This window comes from Medicago sativa, chromosome 5 (genome assembly GCF_051527215.1).
Source record: "Medicago sativa cultivar Bolivia chromosome 5, Bolivia_mono, whole genome shotgun sequence".
Lineage (NCBI taxonomy): Eukaryota > Viridiplantae > Streptophyta > Magnoliopsida > Fabales > Fabaceae > Medicago > Medicago sativa.
This window is the reverse complement of record NC_140753.1, coordinates 22,983,008-23,000,808: the sequence shown is the minus strand read 5'-3', so window position 1 is coordinate 23,000,808 and position 17,801 is coordinate 22,983,008. Positions and strand designations below refer to the sequence as shown.

Sequence of the window (17,801 nt, the reverse complement as noted above, 5' to 3'; positions counted from 1 at the left end):
ATAACATTAATGTAGCATTTATGTTAAATATTTTTTCATTTTATATACAAAACACCGTTAAATATTTGCACCGCACTCATTAAAAACTTCATGTGTCTATATTTGCTGAAGCAATTTTTTATGTATCTATATGAGAAAGTTTTGAAAACTCGTGACTATTTTCAACATATTAACATTAATGTATTTTAATACTGTTAAATATTTGCACTGAACTCGTTATAGATTTTATGTGTTCATATTTGCAGAAACATATTTTTATGTATTAATATGTGAAAATTGATATGATAAAATTTTGAAAACTCGTGATTATTTTCAAAATATTAACATAAATTTTGTGTTTCTGTTAAATATTTTTTTATTTTATATGTAAAAACACCGTTAAATATTTGTGTCGCCGCGGATTTTATTAAAGAACGCCTTAACTGTCATGGATACTCCGGTTATTAAAGAACAACCGAAAGAGTAAATTAATTTTTTGAAAGAATGAAAGAGTAAATTAATGATTTTGTATTATAAAAAAAAATTGATTTTGTGACAAAAACCTAAGGAAATAAAATGTGAACAAAAAATTAGAAAGAAAGAGAAAAAAAGGGCAGTATGAATAACAGAAAACGTTAGAAAAAATGCACCATATTTAATTGGTACTCGTTATGGATCGTTTTGGTAAACCGATATGAAATCCTAGTGACAAAACACAGTTTGTCCCTTCAAGTCACAACATATTTCATTTGAAACATGCCATAAATTTTCCATTTCCTTTCAACTCCTCTCCCTTTAAGGAATGAGTTAATTTAAATGAGTTCATCTTTGCCCCATTTACCATTCCTCAATTTACTCCTTTCCAATGCATGATATATGACACATGGCCAGATGTTTTGAAGGAATTAATGTGCCAGATCCGGCTGTGAGCTTGAGACATGCAATGCTAGCGGTCCGGCAGTACAATAATTCTAGTGAGATACTGATGCAAGTGCAAAATCAAGGTTATCCCATACCTACTTCAAATGCGTGATGAATTGTCCCTCCACCCGGCTGGTATAAACTCAACACTGATGCAGCCGGACAGAATGAGGATGGAACATGGGGACTGTCGACGATTGTTAAAGACTATGAGGGTGTTGTTGTTGCTGCAGCATGTTGGAAAACACCGATTCTGCCAAATTCAGATATGGCTGAAGCTACGGCGATTAAAAAAGGTATGGAATTCACAAAGGATATGTTATTTTTGAAAGTGATTGTTGAATCTGATACGCAAAATGTGATATCTGCTGCCACGGATGCCCAATCGCCTCTTTCATACATGGGTACCATTGTTGATGATTGTAGACTTTTAGCTTGTCATTTACAATGTGTACACATTAGGCGTGAAGGCAATCAGATTGCGCATTATTTAGCAAAATACGCATCATCTCATCATGAGGATATATGGATTGAAGATGCTCCCAGTTGTATTGATGTTGTCTTGGCGTTTGATTTATTGTCAGACACCTTATAATGAAATTTTTATCCTTGTCAAAAAAAATATATATGACACATGGCAAAAACAGATCCAGGGTTAAGATTAAAATGTTAAAATGGAGACCAATTTAACCAATTCCTCTCATCATCGTTATACAACAAAACCCTCGTCTAGTTTCTCTCTCATCATCTCCATGGCTGCTCTCCCTTTACCTATCGCTGGCGTCGACGCTGGCGCCCATCTCTTTCCTTCTGGCAGCGGCGACATTTCTCTGGAGTTTGCAGCGGTGCTCCTGCTTCAATAACAACCTGTAGTGGTATCAAACTAGGTTGTTTATATGGAAAATTCTTTGAAACGTGAATTCATAAATTCAGCAAAGTCACCCCATTATAGCATTCACTGTACGGTGTATGTATCACACAGGACAATCGTGATTCTATTTTTTGCTATCAAAGGTAAGTGAAATAAGCAAAAGTTCAAAACTTGATGTTGAAGTGCTAAATTATCATTTAAATTAAATAGAGAATAAGAAAGAGAGGTGTGGCTGAAGTTGGACTTTGATAAAGAGAGAAATTGAACAAGAATTTAGGAATCATGCAAATTGATGAGAGGAAGTGGGAGAGGCAGCCATGGAGATTGATAAGAGGAAGAAGTTAGATGGATATTGTTGTATCAGCAATGACGATGATGAAAGGAATCAAGTAAATTAATCTCTATTTTAAGCTTTTAGTATTAGCCCTTGGATTTATTTTTGCCACGTGTCATATATGCATGCATTGGAAAGGAGTAAATGGAGGAATTGTAAATGTAGCAAAGATGAAATCCCTCATTTCATGTTGAGAATATAAATGAAACAAATGGTAATAATAATGGAAAAAATGGTAGAAGGGAAAATTGCATGAGATTGACTTTCTTAGAATTGTACTTCGTTTCAAAATATATGTCACAATTTTATTATGTGCACCATTCACATAGCTTACTTTGGCTCTGTTTGGTAAAAATAGCGGATAGCTGATAAGCTAGCTGATAGCTTTTAGCTGATAAGCTAGCTGACGACTGATAAGCTAGTTGAAGTGTTTGGTAAAATTAGCGGTTGAACTAGCTGATAAATGTAAAATTACATAAAAGGACATTATTAATTCATATAAAATTTATACTAAGATATTTGATAATTTAAATATTTTAAATTTAATAAATGTTTGTATTTTATTAAATTATTGTTTTTCGGTAAAAATTTATTTTCAATTTATTTCGATTCAGTTTCCAGTTATTATACATTAATAAAAAAAAACTAAAGTTTACGAATTTATTTTAAGAATAAAATAAAAAATAATCAATTCATAAGATTAAAAAAATTGTTAAAGAAAACGAAGGATAAAACAAAAAAAAAACATACGTTACCAAATCGTTAAATATTAATTTATAGTAGTATAAATTTTATATGAATTTACACGTTACCAAAAAAAAAAAAACGGGGCAAACAGCTTATAAAATTTATACGGGGCAAACAGCTGTTTTAACATTTTATAGTAGTATACATGGGTTTTCAGAGAAGCTCTGAAAAGAATATAAATTTCTTTTTTTAGATAAAGTAGTATAAAAAAAAATGGGGCAAACAACTATTTTTAAAACGTTAAATATTAATTTATAGTAGTATACATGGGTTTTAGATAAAGTGGTAAGGGTAAAAATGGAAGAAAAAATGAGAAGCTAAAAGCTATAAGCTCAAACGTTACTTGAAGTAGCTTCTGAAAAATAGCTTATAAGCTCCTGAAATAAGCTATAAGCTCGTTGTAAAAAAGTGTTACCAAACAGAGCTTTTTTTGTCAAACGAGCTTATAAGCTAAAAGCTATAAGCTCATTTTAATGGCTTACCAAACTGACCCTTTGACTATATTTTTTTAACTAATATATAAATACAAATATTAGCATGTAGGATATTGTTTGATTGGTCTCGATGAATATTTTCAATAAAATCAAATTTTTATAATTTTTTATGATATATAAACAAAGATTGTATCATCATACTTACTTTAAAAGCTTATTAGGTCAAGAAAATGCTTAACCCTAATAGCTTTATTAGTTTCCCTCTTAAACATTAAACCTAGGTGTGTGTTGCAAGCTTTTGGTACCTCATTAAATGCTTTTTTCAAATTTTGAAAGCACTAAATCTAGGTGTGTGTTGCAATCTTTTGGTACCTCATTAAATGATTTTTTTCAAATTTTGAAATTTGAATTTCCCTCCTATATGCACATGTCATCACTAAAATGACCTTTGTGTTTCCAACTACTTAACTTAATGATTCATTATTACTACCCTTTGTATGCATACCTAAATAATGACTCTGGCTCTCTATATATACAGGACACACTCATTCAATATCGAAGAGTAATACAAAATTATGTTGTATCAATTATGTTGGCTCTTCGATATTGAATCATGGCGGTAGTTATATCCTTAATTGATACAACACCTTCCATTGTTATAAATACCACCAATTTCGTCGACTAGTCATCTGTGTAGAGTGTAGCAAGAAATGATATGTCAACGTGATCATCGACCATACTATCATTTTCATTGTCGGTCCTCTATATCTCTCAAATGTCTTAAAGCCAGGGAAATTATGTGACTTCTCTCAAATGTCTTAAAGCCAGAGAAATTATGTGAGTTCTCTCAAATGCCTTAAAGCCAGAGAAATTATGTGGTCCACGGAAAACCACATTGTCTCAGGTACAAAATAGTGTTGATCACCGGCATAGTGATCCCATTAACACTGAGCTCTAAATTTTTCATACGTAATACATCAGCTCTAGAATAATGTTGACAACCGACATAGAGATCATGTCAACATTGAGCTCAAATTTTTCACATGTAATGTCTCAGCTCCAAAATAGTGTCGATCACCGGTATAATGATCCCTTCAACACTGAGCTTTAATTTTTCACATTTGATATTTGATATATATAAAAATTCATCTCATCATCAATAATTAAATTGAATGAAAATCCACATCAATATATAAAAGAAAATCAGAAAAATTCATCATCACAAAATTGATAATATAATATTCAAACTCACACTAACCAAATGCATCAAAATAATTCACAAGTTATTCAAAGTGACTCTTGAAAACAATGAATCTAAGCCATTTGGTTAAAAGAACAATTAACATCAAAGTTAGGGAGCCAATAAATAATTTATTACCATAAATTATAGGAGTTGAGTGTAACAGCCCAGGTGGGTCCCGGCTAGGCATTGTACCCCCCAGCACTGTTACTCACAAGCTTAATCACTACCCCCCCCCCCCCCCCTTATAGTAGTGTTTTTGCCTTCCGTGGGAATTGAACCTAGTACCTGGGGTTAAGTACTAGTTCAATGCATTCCCACTACCAATTGAGCTTTATTGTAACAGCCCAGGTGGGTCCCGGCTAGGCACTGTACCCCCCGGCATTGTACCCAAAAACACTACTATAGGGGGTAGTGATTAAGCTTGTGAGTAACAGTGCCGAGAGATACAGTGCCTAGCCGGGACCCACCTGGGCTGTTAATACCCATACTAAACGTACCTAGGAAGTTTAGCATGTGCATTTATTTAGTACTGGATACATTAAAAATTTACAACATAAAACTTCAAATGAATATCTTATACAACAATGTGCGTTCGTACAATAATAAAGTAACACAACTTTTCTAAAATAATAAATGCGTCCTTGCATATCCATATCATCCTGCAGCGGGTACGAACGAACACTTGCTGATACATCCATTCGGCTACTAGCTTGCCATCCAGCCTGCTAATCTGAAACAAATAAGGATTGGGGTGAGACATAATGTCTCAGTGAGTTCCACCTAATCCTAGGCTATGGGTAACCTCAGGGGAAACCTACGGTCACCACGTGTCTACATTACAACCTGCCGGTTGATTATACGTGTGTGGGGACTCGCATACTTAGACGGTCGTGCATACTACGGTCGTCATAGTCTCTTCTTACCTTGTTATAGGCTTCATTTCTATATGTGTCATGGCGGTCAAGGGGAATCTAAAACCGCAATGCCAAGAATACGCTCTACGTATCGAGGCCTAAATCTAACATAATCATGACACGATTCTAAATCGGACGATTAGGAAAAACCTAAGATCGTCTATGGCATAACTTTCTCTATTCTTGCTCTATGCATAACTATGTTGTTTCTAACAACATATTCTATCTTGCTATCATAATAGTTCTTGACAATCTACGCCAAGGCTCTACTAATTCTTGACGATCTACGTCAAGGCTCTATGACTTAACATAACATGTCTAATAAATATGCAAAGTCAGATTCATTAATTAAGTTAGCGTGTAACAAACAAATACTATCTGAGTTCATTTTACAGAGAGCCCCGGGGTGGAGTAAACCTGAGCACAATCCCTATCTAACCGATGGAAACTTATCTAAGGTATAACCAACGGCACTCCCTCAGTGGCGTGCGGGTTCCTTACGGCTAACCCCGTTTCACCTAGTGGAAACCCCTTATGTCCATCCTAATGTGGATCACAAGAGACACGACACCTACATCTTGTTAAAGCTTTCTGTGTGAATAGATATCTAATCTCTTCACAACTTTAATAAAGTTCTTGGTCTATAATGCATGAGTATTAAAACTATATATGCTATCTCTTTTACCTCAGACCCTTAAACGATCCCACTAGAGGTAAACTATATGCTTGCTTGATTTTCTATGTGAAGAGTTATCTGATCAATTCACGTCTTGCTATACTCGTATGGCACTCTAACTTCTATACAAAGGGAACAATCTATGTCACTTCGCATTTAATCAAGCATAAACTCATGTCTATCATTCTATTTCTTTACTAGCGATTCTAGTTCTAGATAAGCTATTCTAGTTCTTGACAAGCTTTGTCAAGGCTCTACTTTCGTTCCATGCCTAGTTCTTTGCTACCCGAGTAATTCGGCTTAAACTCTCTTGGTTCACTCTTGCCATTCATGTTAAGATTGCCATGATTTTCATTTCAAGAATCGTTTGATGTTATGTGCATTGCCTAGATGTTGTTTTGGGGTTACAAAGTTACAAAACGATGAAAGGAAAGCCTCGGAATGCACCACGGACCCTAGAATGGACCAACAAGCCAAAAGCGTGATGGCCCATCCAGAGAGCTGCGCTAATAGTGCACCTAGGGCTTGGCTCATCCTGAAGAATTTCGCTATTAGCGAAATTTTCGCTAATAGCGTGGTTCTTCGGGTCTGTGGTACAAAATTTTCAATTTTGACCCAAAACTCATCCAGTTTGGTCCTGCAATGCACTATGATCATCCAACAACTTATATAACATTATAAAACATCTTTCATGGCAATATTAACATGTACAAGACTAGATCAAGGCAAGGGTATAAAATTCTCTTTTCTTTCTAATCTTAACATAATTCATGTTTTCTTGCAAAATAAGCACATAATCCCAAGGGAGGGTTCTATCTAAGAATTCACATAACATATTCCTTGTGATTCCTCAAGCTTTAAGCTTTCCCAAGATCAAACCCTAAGCCAAGATTCCAAACTAACACCAATCTTCTTTATTGTTTCTTTTCCATGAAGCTTCTATGATCTTTGCTTGATCATGATTGGGAGAAAGTTTGGATGATTAGAGGAAAGAGGGAGGGCGCATGGTAGAGAGAAGGAGGAGAGAACTCTTTATCTCAAAACCTAGAGAGAGAAAGAAGAAGAAATTATGAGGTTTCCACCCCCCAAAATCACTTATATACTCCCTTGTGCGAGATTACTTAAATGCCCTTCGTCTTGGTCGCGCTTAACCTGATACTGATACATAAACCCCTGCTTGACTGATATTTCATAGAAACATCTTTCGTCATACTTGACGTTCTGTAACACTTAATCTCTGATATCTAGCTCATATCTGACTCATGCCATTAATAGACATTTCCATTACCCTTACTTTCTATGAACATTTGTCCTCTGACACGTCTGATGGGTAATATTCCGATACTGATAAGCGGGATATTACACTGAGAGCCACTAATTTCAATTTCGACAATTTCTAAGGGTTCAAAAATGCTAGTTGTAACATTTGGTTTTAGTAAATTTGCTTCTAATGCGATCCACACAAGTACCTGGATCATCAAACTTTAAGAAATGTAGAATATTTACTTTGATTAATTTCTCAACCCTTTCCCCAATAAATATGATCCAAGTGCTTATGTCATAAAGTAAAGGATGTCTTCCTCAACATTAGACCTTACAACAACAAAAGTTTTGACAACAAAAGTAGCAAGGTTATGTGAAGTCAAAGACAACTTATATAAACCATCAACAAAAGATCCAGGAAGTCATGAACCATCTATCGGAGACAATTTATATAGATGAACAAAGGATGAAGCAATGTTATGTGAGTTTAATCTCAAACTTAGTTTTCTACCTCCAAGAGTAAAACTAAAACAAAGTTGCTCCAACAAGGTAACACAAACAAGATTCATTCTAAATGAAGGTTACGTGAAAGATATTTTCAAAATAAGTTCAAAACTAGAATGTTAAATTATGGTGACATCTCCCACTGACTTCACAATTACTCCTAGAACATATTAATCTGAAATTAAGTTGGCATCTCCCACTGACTTCACGATTACTCCTAGATCATATTTTCACGTCCAATAACTTTTTCATTAGACACATGGAGACCATTATGGTTAGGTACTTTAACCTGTGAGTCATCTCCCACTTACCAAAAGGTTATTACAGTCCATGCATGTTCTCCTAGAGGCAACACCAAATCTTAATTCCATTTCTTAGAGTTTGACTTGTTTAACATCTCGATGGAAGTAAAACATGACTTCATTAAAATATGTCATAAGACAAGATTTAGCTCAAAATAAACAAGCTATTATAACGAGGCTGATATAATTGTACAATCATCTTTAGGCAGAATGCACAAACTAAGGTCAAAATCCAAGCCAAAACCTCAAATGAGTTAATCAATGAGGATAAATTGAACTTGGGAAATTGTCACCTTTAGGCAGATAATTTCTTCTATTCAACATATTCTCCAATAACTCCATCTTACGTTAGTTAATGAGCATGAAAAATCAAAGCATAACAAAACAATTATTCATGGAGAAATTCACTTTGTGTGATAAAACATGAATACATTAAAATATATCATTAGACAAGATACAACTTAAATTAAACAGGCTGTCACAATGAGGCCAATACAATAGCACAATCACCTTTGGGCAGAATGTACAAACTAAGGTTCAAACCCCAGTCAAAACCTCAGATAAGTTAATCAATGAACATGTATTGAATTCGGAAAATTGTCACCATTGGGCACACAAATTACTTAGTTCAAAACATTCTCCAATAACTTTATCCCAAATCAATTTTTAATTGTAAAATGCAATAACCACCTTTGGACAGGAAACTACATCTTACGATTAAAAACATTCCTCAAGCTACAAAAAGAAATTTCATCAATCAATCAATAAAGGCAGTCCCACTTTGATGGTAACGGCCTATATCAACGCATGAAATTCTTTTTGCATAGGAATCAATTACTCTTGTCAAAATATGAGACAGAAAAAATATGCATCATTTAAATGCATCTAAACTGGTCAATATCGTTTCAATTTACATTCATCATAATTTTGTTTGATACAATGCGGTAGAATACAACGTTAAAAGCACATAAAAGAAAATCAATATATAATTATGTGCTATCTTTTGGAAGAGTACTATTACCACTAAACTCATAATCTCATTAACAAGTAATGATTTAAATCAATTACTTACACAGCGGAAATATATGAGACTAGAATTTCACCACCATTGAAGATAAAAGACAAAAGAGTCACAAAATTATTTAAGAAAAGACTACAATATCCTCAATGTAAGTCTCCATAATAAACAAAAGAATATTAATCAACATATGATATTTGTTTTCATTTTAAGATAATTGACATGTAAAATTCTCCCACTTGATAGATAATGATAGTTGGATTATCAATCCAAAACTTTTAAAATATTTAAACAAATATTCAGCTATATTCTCTATCACACAATGATCATGTCAATTAATATTACACCAATATGATATGCCCATCCCCTTTATAATAAGAGAACAAGTGTAATCAAATTCAATAAAAGAATTTAAATTAAATAAAACATGGCTAACCTCAAAAAGTGTAATCAATTTCCTTGTATGTAGAGTCATTAAGCACGACTCAGCGAAAGTTCCACACAATTTGACATATTATCATCTCAATTGGTTCATAATTCAGCAACAAACCAATATAGCAAATGAAAGACTCTAATAATAGATCAATACAATACAAGGATAATAGTTTTCAATTGCCTTCAAAATTGCTCAAAAATTATCTTTTATGATATTCCACAAGCGAGCATACCAATAAGAACGAGGCAACATAGAATTTATACAAAAATTATAAATTCATATACATTTGTATTTGATGCTACTGACAAAATTGAGTTTAAAGTAATTTCGCAATTACAACACTTTTAATAGAATAATTCACTTCTATAAAAGAAATTTTCACATATAATATTTTATACTCACATCTTTGAGAATATATGTTTTTCATATATTAAAAAGAGATATTTTACATATTTCACAAAATAAAATTTATTCCCATAAATGAAAATATGAAATCAATATTTGGAAATTATTCCCAATCAAATTACTTAATTTTCAAAGTAAATCAATCCACCAAAATCAAATCAAATCCTTTTGAATATCTAAAGTTTGATCCATAAAATATTAATCATGGTGTTTTCTTCAAATAAAATTATGCTTGATGGAATATTCATATATTAATTATGCCAATGTTTATACACAATGAATCACAACATATGAAATTTGTTTCAAAACTTGCAAACTTTTGGCAACAGAAACAAATGTAAACACAACATCAAAAGGAGTAGCACAAAAATACATGATTTTAATTTGAACATGACTACTCAAAATTATCTCCGGATTCACATATGCAACTGTAATTCAATCATGATAAATATATTCTTAAAGAAAATTCAATTATGAATAAACCAAATTTCAAATCCATTCAAATACTAGAGTAGAAACGATAATCCTATATAAAGATAGCTATCAATAAAATGTGAAGTTGAACAAAATTATAGTTATTTGCACGATGAGAACAAAACTACACCAACTTTGGTTTTGCAAATCTCAGATAACAAATAACGTGCAACAAATATAGCAGCAACGGAAAAGGCTATGTGCAATCAAAACTCACATGAGATGATGTAACCAAAAAAAAAAAAAAAAACTCACATGAGATGCAAAGCACGTATAATCAAATCACATATCAAACTCATGGCAAGTTATAATCAAAATCAAGAACGGAAAGACAATTAATTTCTCAATGATCAAAATATAAGTTGCTACCATCAAGCAAATCCATAATTATAAACAACAAACAGTATTTGCTAAAACAATGGCTAAATCTTCATACATGAAAAGTCTAATATTATCCAAAACTTTAACTGATCCAACTGATTGGTATAGCAACTGAATGGTATCAAAACCGAAAATCAAGCAACTAAGGCATAAATTAATTTACGTGGTCATCAAAATAATCATGATGACATATACATTTATAGAAACCACTCATACCAAGACATACGTTGAACCAAAATCTAAAGGATTTCAAGTTTTATATTAAAAATTAAAAACTCTTTTGAGTTAAAGCTTTTTGAACAAACCTTAAGAGTGTGTTTGGATGAGGTAATTGAGAAATTTTGAAGAATTTAGAATTCTAGGGAATTCAAATGATTCAATTCAATTGCTTTCATTCTTAAATGTTATTGTATGGATGAAGTAATAAAAAAAAATTATTGTCATCATTTTTGGGCAACTTTTATAAATTTTATTTTTTTGGGCCAAATTTCAAAAATGAAATTAGGGGTCAATTTGAAATTTTCGAAAAATTGAGGGATCAAATTATAATTTTTGGAAAAACTTGAGGGGTCAATTTGCAATTTTTTATAAATTTATTGGGGTCAAATTGAAAATTGAGGACCAAAATGCAAAATTTGAAAATTTATAACAATGAAGAATTTCTTCATTTTGAAATTCTTAACTTTTAGGTGTCATTTGAAATTCTCTAAATTTAACATCACCCTATCCACACACACTCTGAGAGTGTGTTTCAAACACACTCTAAGGATGGATGAATGTTTTGAGGGAATGTAATGTTTCAAGGGAATTCAAATACTTTGATGTGAAATTCATTGTTTGGATAATAATTTGAAGAATTTTCAAAATAATGAAAATTTATGAAGTATTTTGTTCAAGTTAAATTTAGAGAATTTCAAATGACACCTAAAAGTTAAGAATTCCAAAATTCTTCATTGTTATAAGGCTTAATTGCAGTTTTGGCCTCTATGTTTCAAGAAGTTGCGAGTGATGGCAAAGGGGATGTAGCCTCTCTATTTATAACTGTGCAACCCTTGGCACCACCCATCATGTGGTGTCAAATGGGCTGGCCCAGCCCGGCCCAGGCCCAAGAGGCCCGACTACATAAATGGGCCAGCCCAACCCGGCTCAATTATAATTGGGCCGCATATTCTAGAGCCCGGCCCGTGTGGGGCATGGGCCAACCCTTCCAGTTTATTTTTTACTTTTAAAATTTATTCACTTTTTTAATATATTTTTTTATATATTAGTCACTCACCACAATTTTTTTCCTTTTTCCTAAAATATGATTGGATGAACATAAAAGTGTAAGTAATTTTTACATTAACATTGAATATTAATGAAACTCTATATTATTCATTCAATTAAATCAAATTAATAGTTTATAAACTTTAAACTAAATTCATTCATTTTTATTAAGTTTATTTATTTAAATATTTTTTTATTGATAAATTTTAAAATAGTTGATAAAAAATTTCAAAAATATACTATTCTTTTAACAAAAAATCAAATTAAATAGTAATAATGGGCCGGCCCAAAGCCCGATGGGCCAGTCCGGCCCGGCCCAATTTTTGTATGGGCCAAATGGGCTTGGGCCAAAAAATCCCGAGTGTGTTTTTGGGCTATTTTTTTAGGCCCGACCCAAAAATATGGGTTTTTGGGCCGGCCTTAGAGAAACCATTAGAAAAGATTTAGAGGTCAATGAGTTGGATTCAAATGGCGTCATTTGATCCATGTAGCCGACCCCACTTTGTGGGACAAGGCTTGGTTGTTGTTGTTATATTTGTTGGGCACCTATAACTGTAATTGTAACTGGCGCTACCAACACTTTTCTGGTTTCAAATTTCTAGCTAGGATTGTTCTCTTTCCTTTTTGAATTTTGCAAACTCCTTTAAGCTGGAAATTTTTAGTTCTCACATAAATATCAATAATGAATTTTTGGTACTGAATCATTTAATCTTTTGATGAATGTTCGTCCTATGTTTTGTGTATGCTACTTTGATCTTGCTCCTTATAATTGTGTTAAATTAGTATGGAAAATGGATCCTTATTATAAATTTTCACATTCATTAGCTATTTAATTTTTTTTTCTTGCATGAGGTGTTTGAGTAATATTATATAATTGTTTTCCTGCCATGATGTAGGAGCAACATATTTAGTGAAGAGAAGTTTTTGTTTGGAAGTTGATAAAGAAAAGATTCATCAATGGTTATTGTCATAACTGTTAGTTGGATAGAAAAGATTCATCAAGTGTCATTGTCATAATTGTTAATTGCATTTGAGTTGTGTTTTTTTATTGGGAAATTTTGTAATTAATTGGATTTGAGTTGTTTTATTATTGGGAAATTTTGTAAATAATATAGTCTGGTACAAAGCTCGAGTGTCATATGTGGTATTTTATTTCAAGTAACTAACGGATCGGATAAGCTTGGAGCTTAAGTTGGAGCACGCGGGCAAAAGTTATTATGCATAAGGATTTCCTTATGCATGGTGCATAAGCAAATCAGAACCATTAGATCAAGGACAGGTGTTATAATCTGGTGCTTCAGCTCAAACAGAAGCCAACACAATAACAGAGCGAGTACCTCACACGCGCTCACCAAAATCACCACCACCACAACCATCTCCATCAACGACGGCGAAAAACACCGACACCGGCGGCACCGCTATCCCGGTTCGGCTCACGATTGCGTTTGCATTTCGATTTCACCGTAGTTTGAATTTTGAAGATTATACTTGAAATGAATCGTATGTGTGAGAGAAGCTTTCACTGATCTAGATTTTTAACCGTTTCACCTTGCTTGTTTCTGTTTTTGATTTTCGAAATTTTTTCAGATCTGAACATTTTTTCTCATTTTTTATTATTATTTGAGCTTGTTATGGAACTACGTTTCCAGATTGAAACTATAAAACTGAATTCTGATGAAATATTTGCAAAATTGATTTGTAATTGGTGATTTTTGTTTCTGACAGTGTTGGCTCTGAAATCAAATCTACTATCGAGGGATTGAGGACTAAATTTGAGAAGGAAAGGTAGATTTGAAATCAGTTTAGATTTTATGCACTAATTAATGAATTAGTTAAATAATTAGTTTCCGTTTCACTATACTGAAAGAGTGTATTGTTGTTTCAATGTTAGGCAAACTTTTGCTAAGGCGCTTTCAAAGAGTTCCAAAGAGGTTTGTAAAGTAAAAATTGGTTTATGAATGGTGTTGAATGTTAGTTACTGGGTAATTAGTAGGAATGGAAATATGTGTTGCTGAAAATTTCCTTAATTATTGTTTTTTGATTATACAGTTTGAAAGCTCTTTGAAGAATGAAACTACTAAGTTTCAAGCACTTCATGAGAATTTTTACAAAGAGAAAGCCACTTCCCTTCAGGCCTTGCAAGGTAAATCTCTGTAACATTATCATTGGAGGACTAATTTGCATAATCTATTGTGAGAGTTGAGCTTCTAAAAGACCGAAATTACTAGTAGTATGATATTTTGATAGCTACTGAAATGAGTAGTTGTAGTAATTACTATGAAATTAGGTGCTAAATTGGAAATATCTAATGTTAATTCATCTGTGTTGTTTGATATAATCTAATCTTTTGCTGATTAAATGTTAATTGATTTTGTCCATTGTTAGATGTTATCTCCAAATTTGAAGAGGAAAAGGAAAAGCTATTCCTGAAATATGAACAATTGAGTAAGCTATACATTTTTATTTGTCTTTATAATGTTTAGAAAACAACAAATCCAGTTCTGTGATTTTAATTTCCTTACAACTTTATGAGTATTTCAGGGAAGAAGGAAAAAACTATGATATCTGAACAAGAGAAAGCTTGCAATGACAAAATTACACAACTTGAAGGGTCATTGAAAAAGAAGAAGAAGGTATATTAGTAACTATTAAGCAGCATGGTCTAGATTTTTAGCAGCATTCTGTCAGTCAGTCTCTTAATTTTCAGCAGTATTCTGCTTTTCTCATCAATTATTGTTTTGTCACAGGATGATAAAACTTTCAGCATTTTAAGAAAAACTCTTGGCTCATTCTTGGAGAGTACTTCAGATGAGGATTTCCCACCTGATGATTGAAGATGCATAGAGGAGATCTTTTGAATCCTCTGCATTTTCTAATATCAAAGAAAGGCAAAAAGAAAGATCAAATCCAATTAAGTCAAAGAAGCGACTTAAAAGTGAATATAAAAAAGCTAGAGAAAGACAGAAATTCCTTATAAATCGGAAGAAACAAAAGAGAGATGATGAAGCTTTAAAAAAAAAAAGTGGTCACTGATTGATTGTTTTTATGTTATAAGTTTATATTAGATTTTATTGTTATGTATTGATGATTATAGGTTGTTACAAAACCATTAGACAGTTAGTTAGGTTTCGTGTAGAACAATATCAAAACCATTAAACCATACTTATGGTTTCATTAATAGTTTTTATTTAAAACCATTTGTCAATAATAATTTTCACTATTTTTTTATTTTATTGTTGGGTTCTTACTCTCCACAAACATAGTGAGGGGAAATTAAATAATATGCAATAATAATTTTGGGAGCCCCTAATATGCACCCTTTAAAAGAGGGTCCAACCATGGACCTTTTCGTTCAACCTGCTACAATAGGTTATGTAACCGGTTGATATAATCAATTAAAAAAAAAAACTGTGGCTCCTTTATGAGCAGGGTAACACACACCCATTTCACTCATGCCTTTATCTCCTCAATTTTCCCGTCGTCATTCTCTGACGCTCAAACAGCTTTTATTAAAAACAAATTTGGGTAAGAGAATTTCAAGCTTCAGTCTTCACATGAATGCTTGATGTCTTCTTTTATAAATACATATAGACTACTTTGATTTATTACTTACTCCATTGAATTCATTTACTTTGCTTTTCCGAGTTTAAAAGCTTGATGGGCATTTAATTGAGTTTGTACATTCTTTGCACATGGTTGATAGCACGTTTGATTTTAGAATCAAAGGTCCTAAATCTCTTTTTGTGAGGTTTTTTTTAACAACTTTTGTGAATTTCTACCAAATCTGATTTGCAAAGTTTCTATCCGAAATCAACGAACCAGTATTAATAGTTAAAAGACAAGATAATATGCAGATATTGTATATTAATTAATTGTAAATGGTAAAGTTAACTAAGGTCAAAGGACATCGATGAGAACATCTACGCCTGGAGAAGAAGACAACAAGAAGACTGAGGAAAGAGAGCACAGTAAAAAAAAATAAAAAGAAGAATAGACACCGGCTATAGCCTGTTACATTTGGGAGGTGTATGTTTGGACCTTTTTATATGAGGTCCATATTAGGGGGACCCAATAATTTTATTGTATATTATTGTAGCTGTGCAACGAACTCGGATACGAATGAAGGTGTTGCGATAAAGAAGATTGGGGATGCGTTTGATAATAGGATTGATGCTAAGAGAACACTTAGGGAAATTAAACTTCTCTGTCACATGGATCATGATAATGTAATTTTTTATTGTTAATTTAATTGTGCTTGAGTATTTTATATTTAATTAACATTCACGAAGCTGTTCAGTCGGTTATCTGCGAAGTAGGAAATGCTTCGATGTGTTGGTATAAGCCGGAATTCGAATTTGATGAATTATTGAGAATGTTGTGATGAATTGTGTTGTTTATGATCAATCCGGTTCGGATCAGGTGTTAGCATTACTCACGGAAACCATTTTCACTGCAAAATGGTTTTGGAGTCTAACTCACGGAAACCATTTTCACTGCAAAATGGTTTTGGAGTACAACTCACGGAAACCATTTTCACTGCAAAATGGTTTTGGAGTACAACTCACAGAAACCATTTCCACAGCAAAATGGTTTTGAAACCAACTCACAGAAACCATAGCCATAGCAAAACCATTAGACAATTATTCTGGTTTCTCATAGAAGACTATCAAAACCATTAAACCATAATTATGGTTTCAGTAATAAGTTCAGTGTATAACATCTTAATCATTATTCAAAACCATCTAACAATAATAATTTCATTAAAAACCATTACACAATTATCTTGGTTTCACATACATGATTATCAAAACCATTAAACCATAATTATGGTTTCAATAATAATTTCAGTGTTAAACAACGTTCCAGTAAAGAAACTCATAATCCATACTCATTTCTCTCTCTAACTCATAAAAAGCTTATTCAAAACAGCTTATTTTGTGCAAAATAGATGTTTTGCACAAATAAGCTGTTTTGCATAAATAAGTTGTTTTGAATAAGCTGTTTTGCACAAATAAGCTATTTTGTATAAATAAGTTGTTTTGAATAAGCTGTTTTGTATAAATAAGCTGTTTTGAATAAGCTGTTTTGCACAAATAAGCTGTTTTGTATAAATAAGTTGTTTTGAATAAGCTGTTTTGCACAAATAAGCTATTTTGTATAAATAAGTTGTTTCGAATAAGCTGTTTTGCATAAATTAGCTGTTTTGAATAAGTTGTTTTGCATAAATATGTTGTTTTGCATAAATAAGTTGTTTTGAATAAGTTGTTTTTTAAAAAGAAATCGGAATAAGCTGTTTTGTATAAATAAGTTGTTTTGAATAAGCTATTTTGCACAAATAAGCTATTTTGTATAAATAAGTTGTTTTGAATAAGCTGTTTTGCACAAATAAGCTATTTTGTATAAATAAGTTGTTTCGAATAAGCTGTTTTGCATAAATAAGCTGTTTTGAATAAGTTGTTTTACATAAATATGTTGTTTTGCATAAATAAGTTGTTTTGAATAAGTTGTTTTTTAAAATGAAATTGAAATAAGCTGTTTTGTATAAATAAGCTGTTTTGAATAAGCTGTTTTGCACAAATAAGCTGTTTTGTATAAATAAGTTGTTTTGAATAAGTTGTTTTGCACAAATAAGC

General features: G+C 32.3%; 1 protein-coding gene across 1 annotated transcript; it reads left to right on the top strand.

Annotated features, from left to right (window-relative positions):
- Positions 1 to 1,652: 1,652 nt before the first annotated feature.
- LOC146921098 (uncharacterized) lies at positions 1,653 to 15,396 on the top strand. The gene is made up of 7 exons (XM_085711245.1): positions 1,653 to 1,735; positions 13,894 to 13,953; positions 14,060 to 14,099; positions 14,218 to 14,311; positions 14,554 to 14,613; positions 14,710 to 14,801; positions 14,916 to 15,396. Exons 1-7 carry the CDS (start codon positions 1,653 to 1,655, stop codon positions 15,000 to 15,002), a joined length of 516 nt encoding a protein of 171 aa, XP_085567371.1. The 3' UTR covers positions 15,003 to 15,396.
- Positions 15,397 to 17,801: the final 2,405 nt, after the last annotated feature.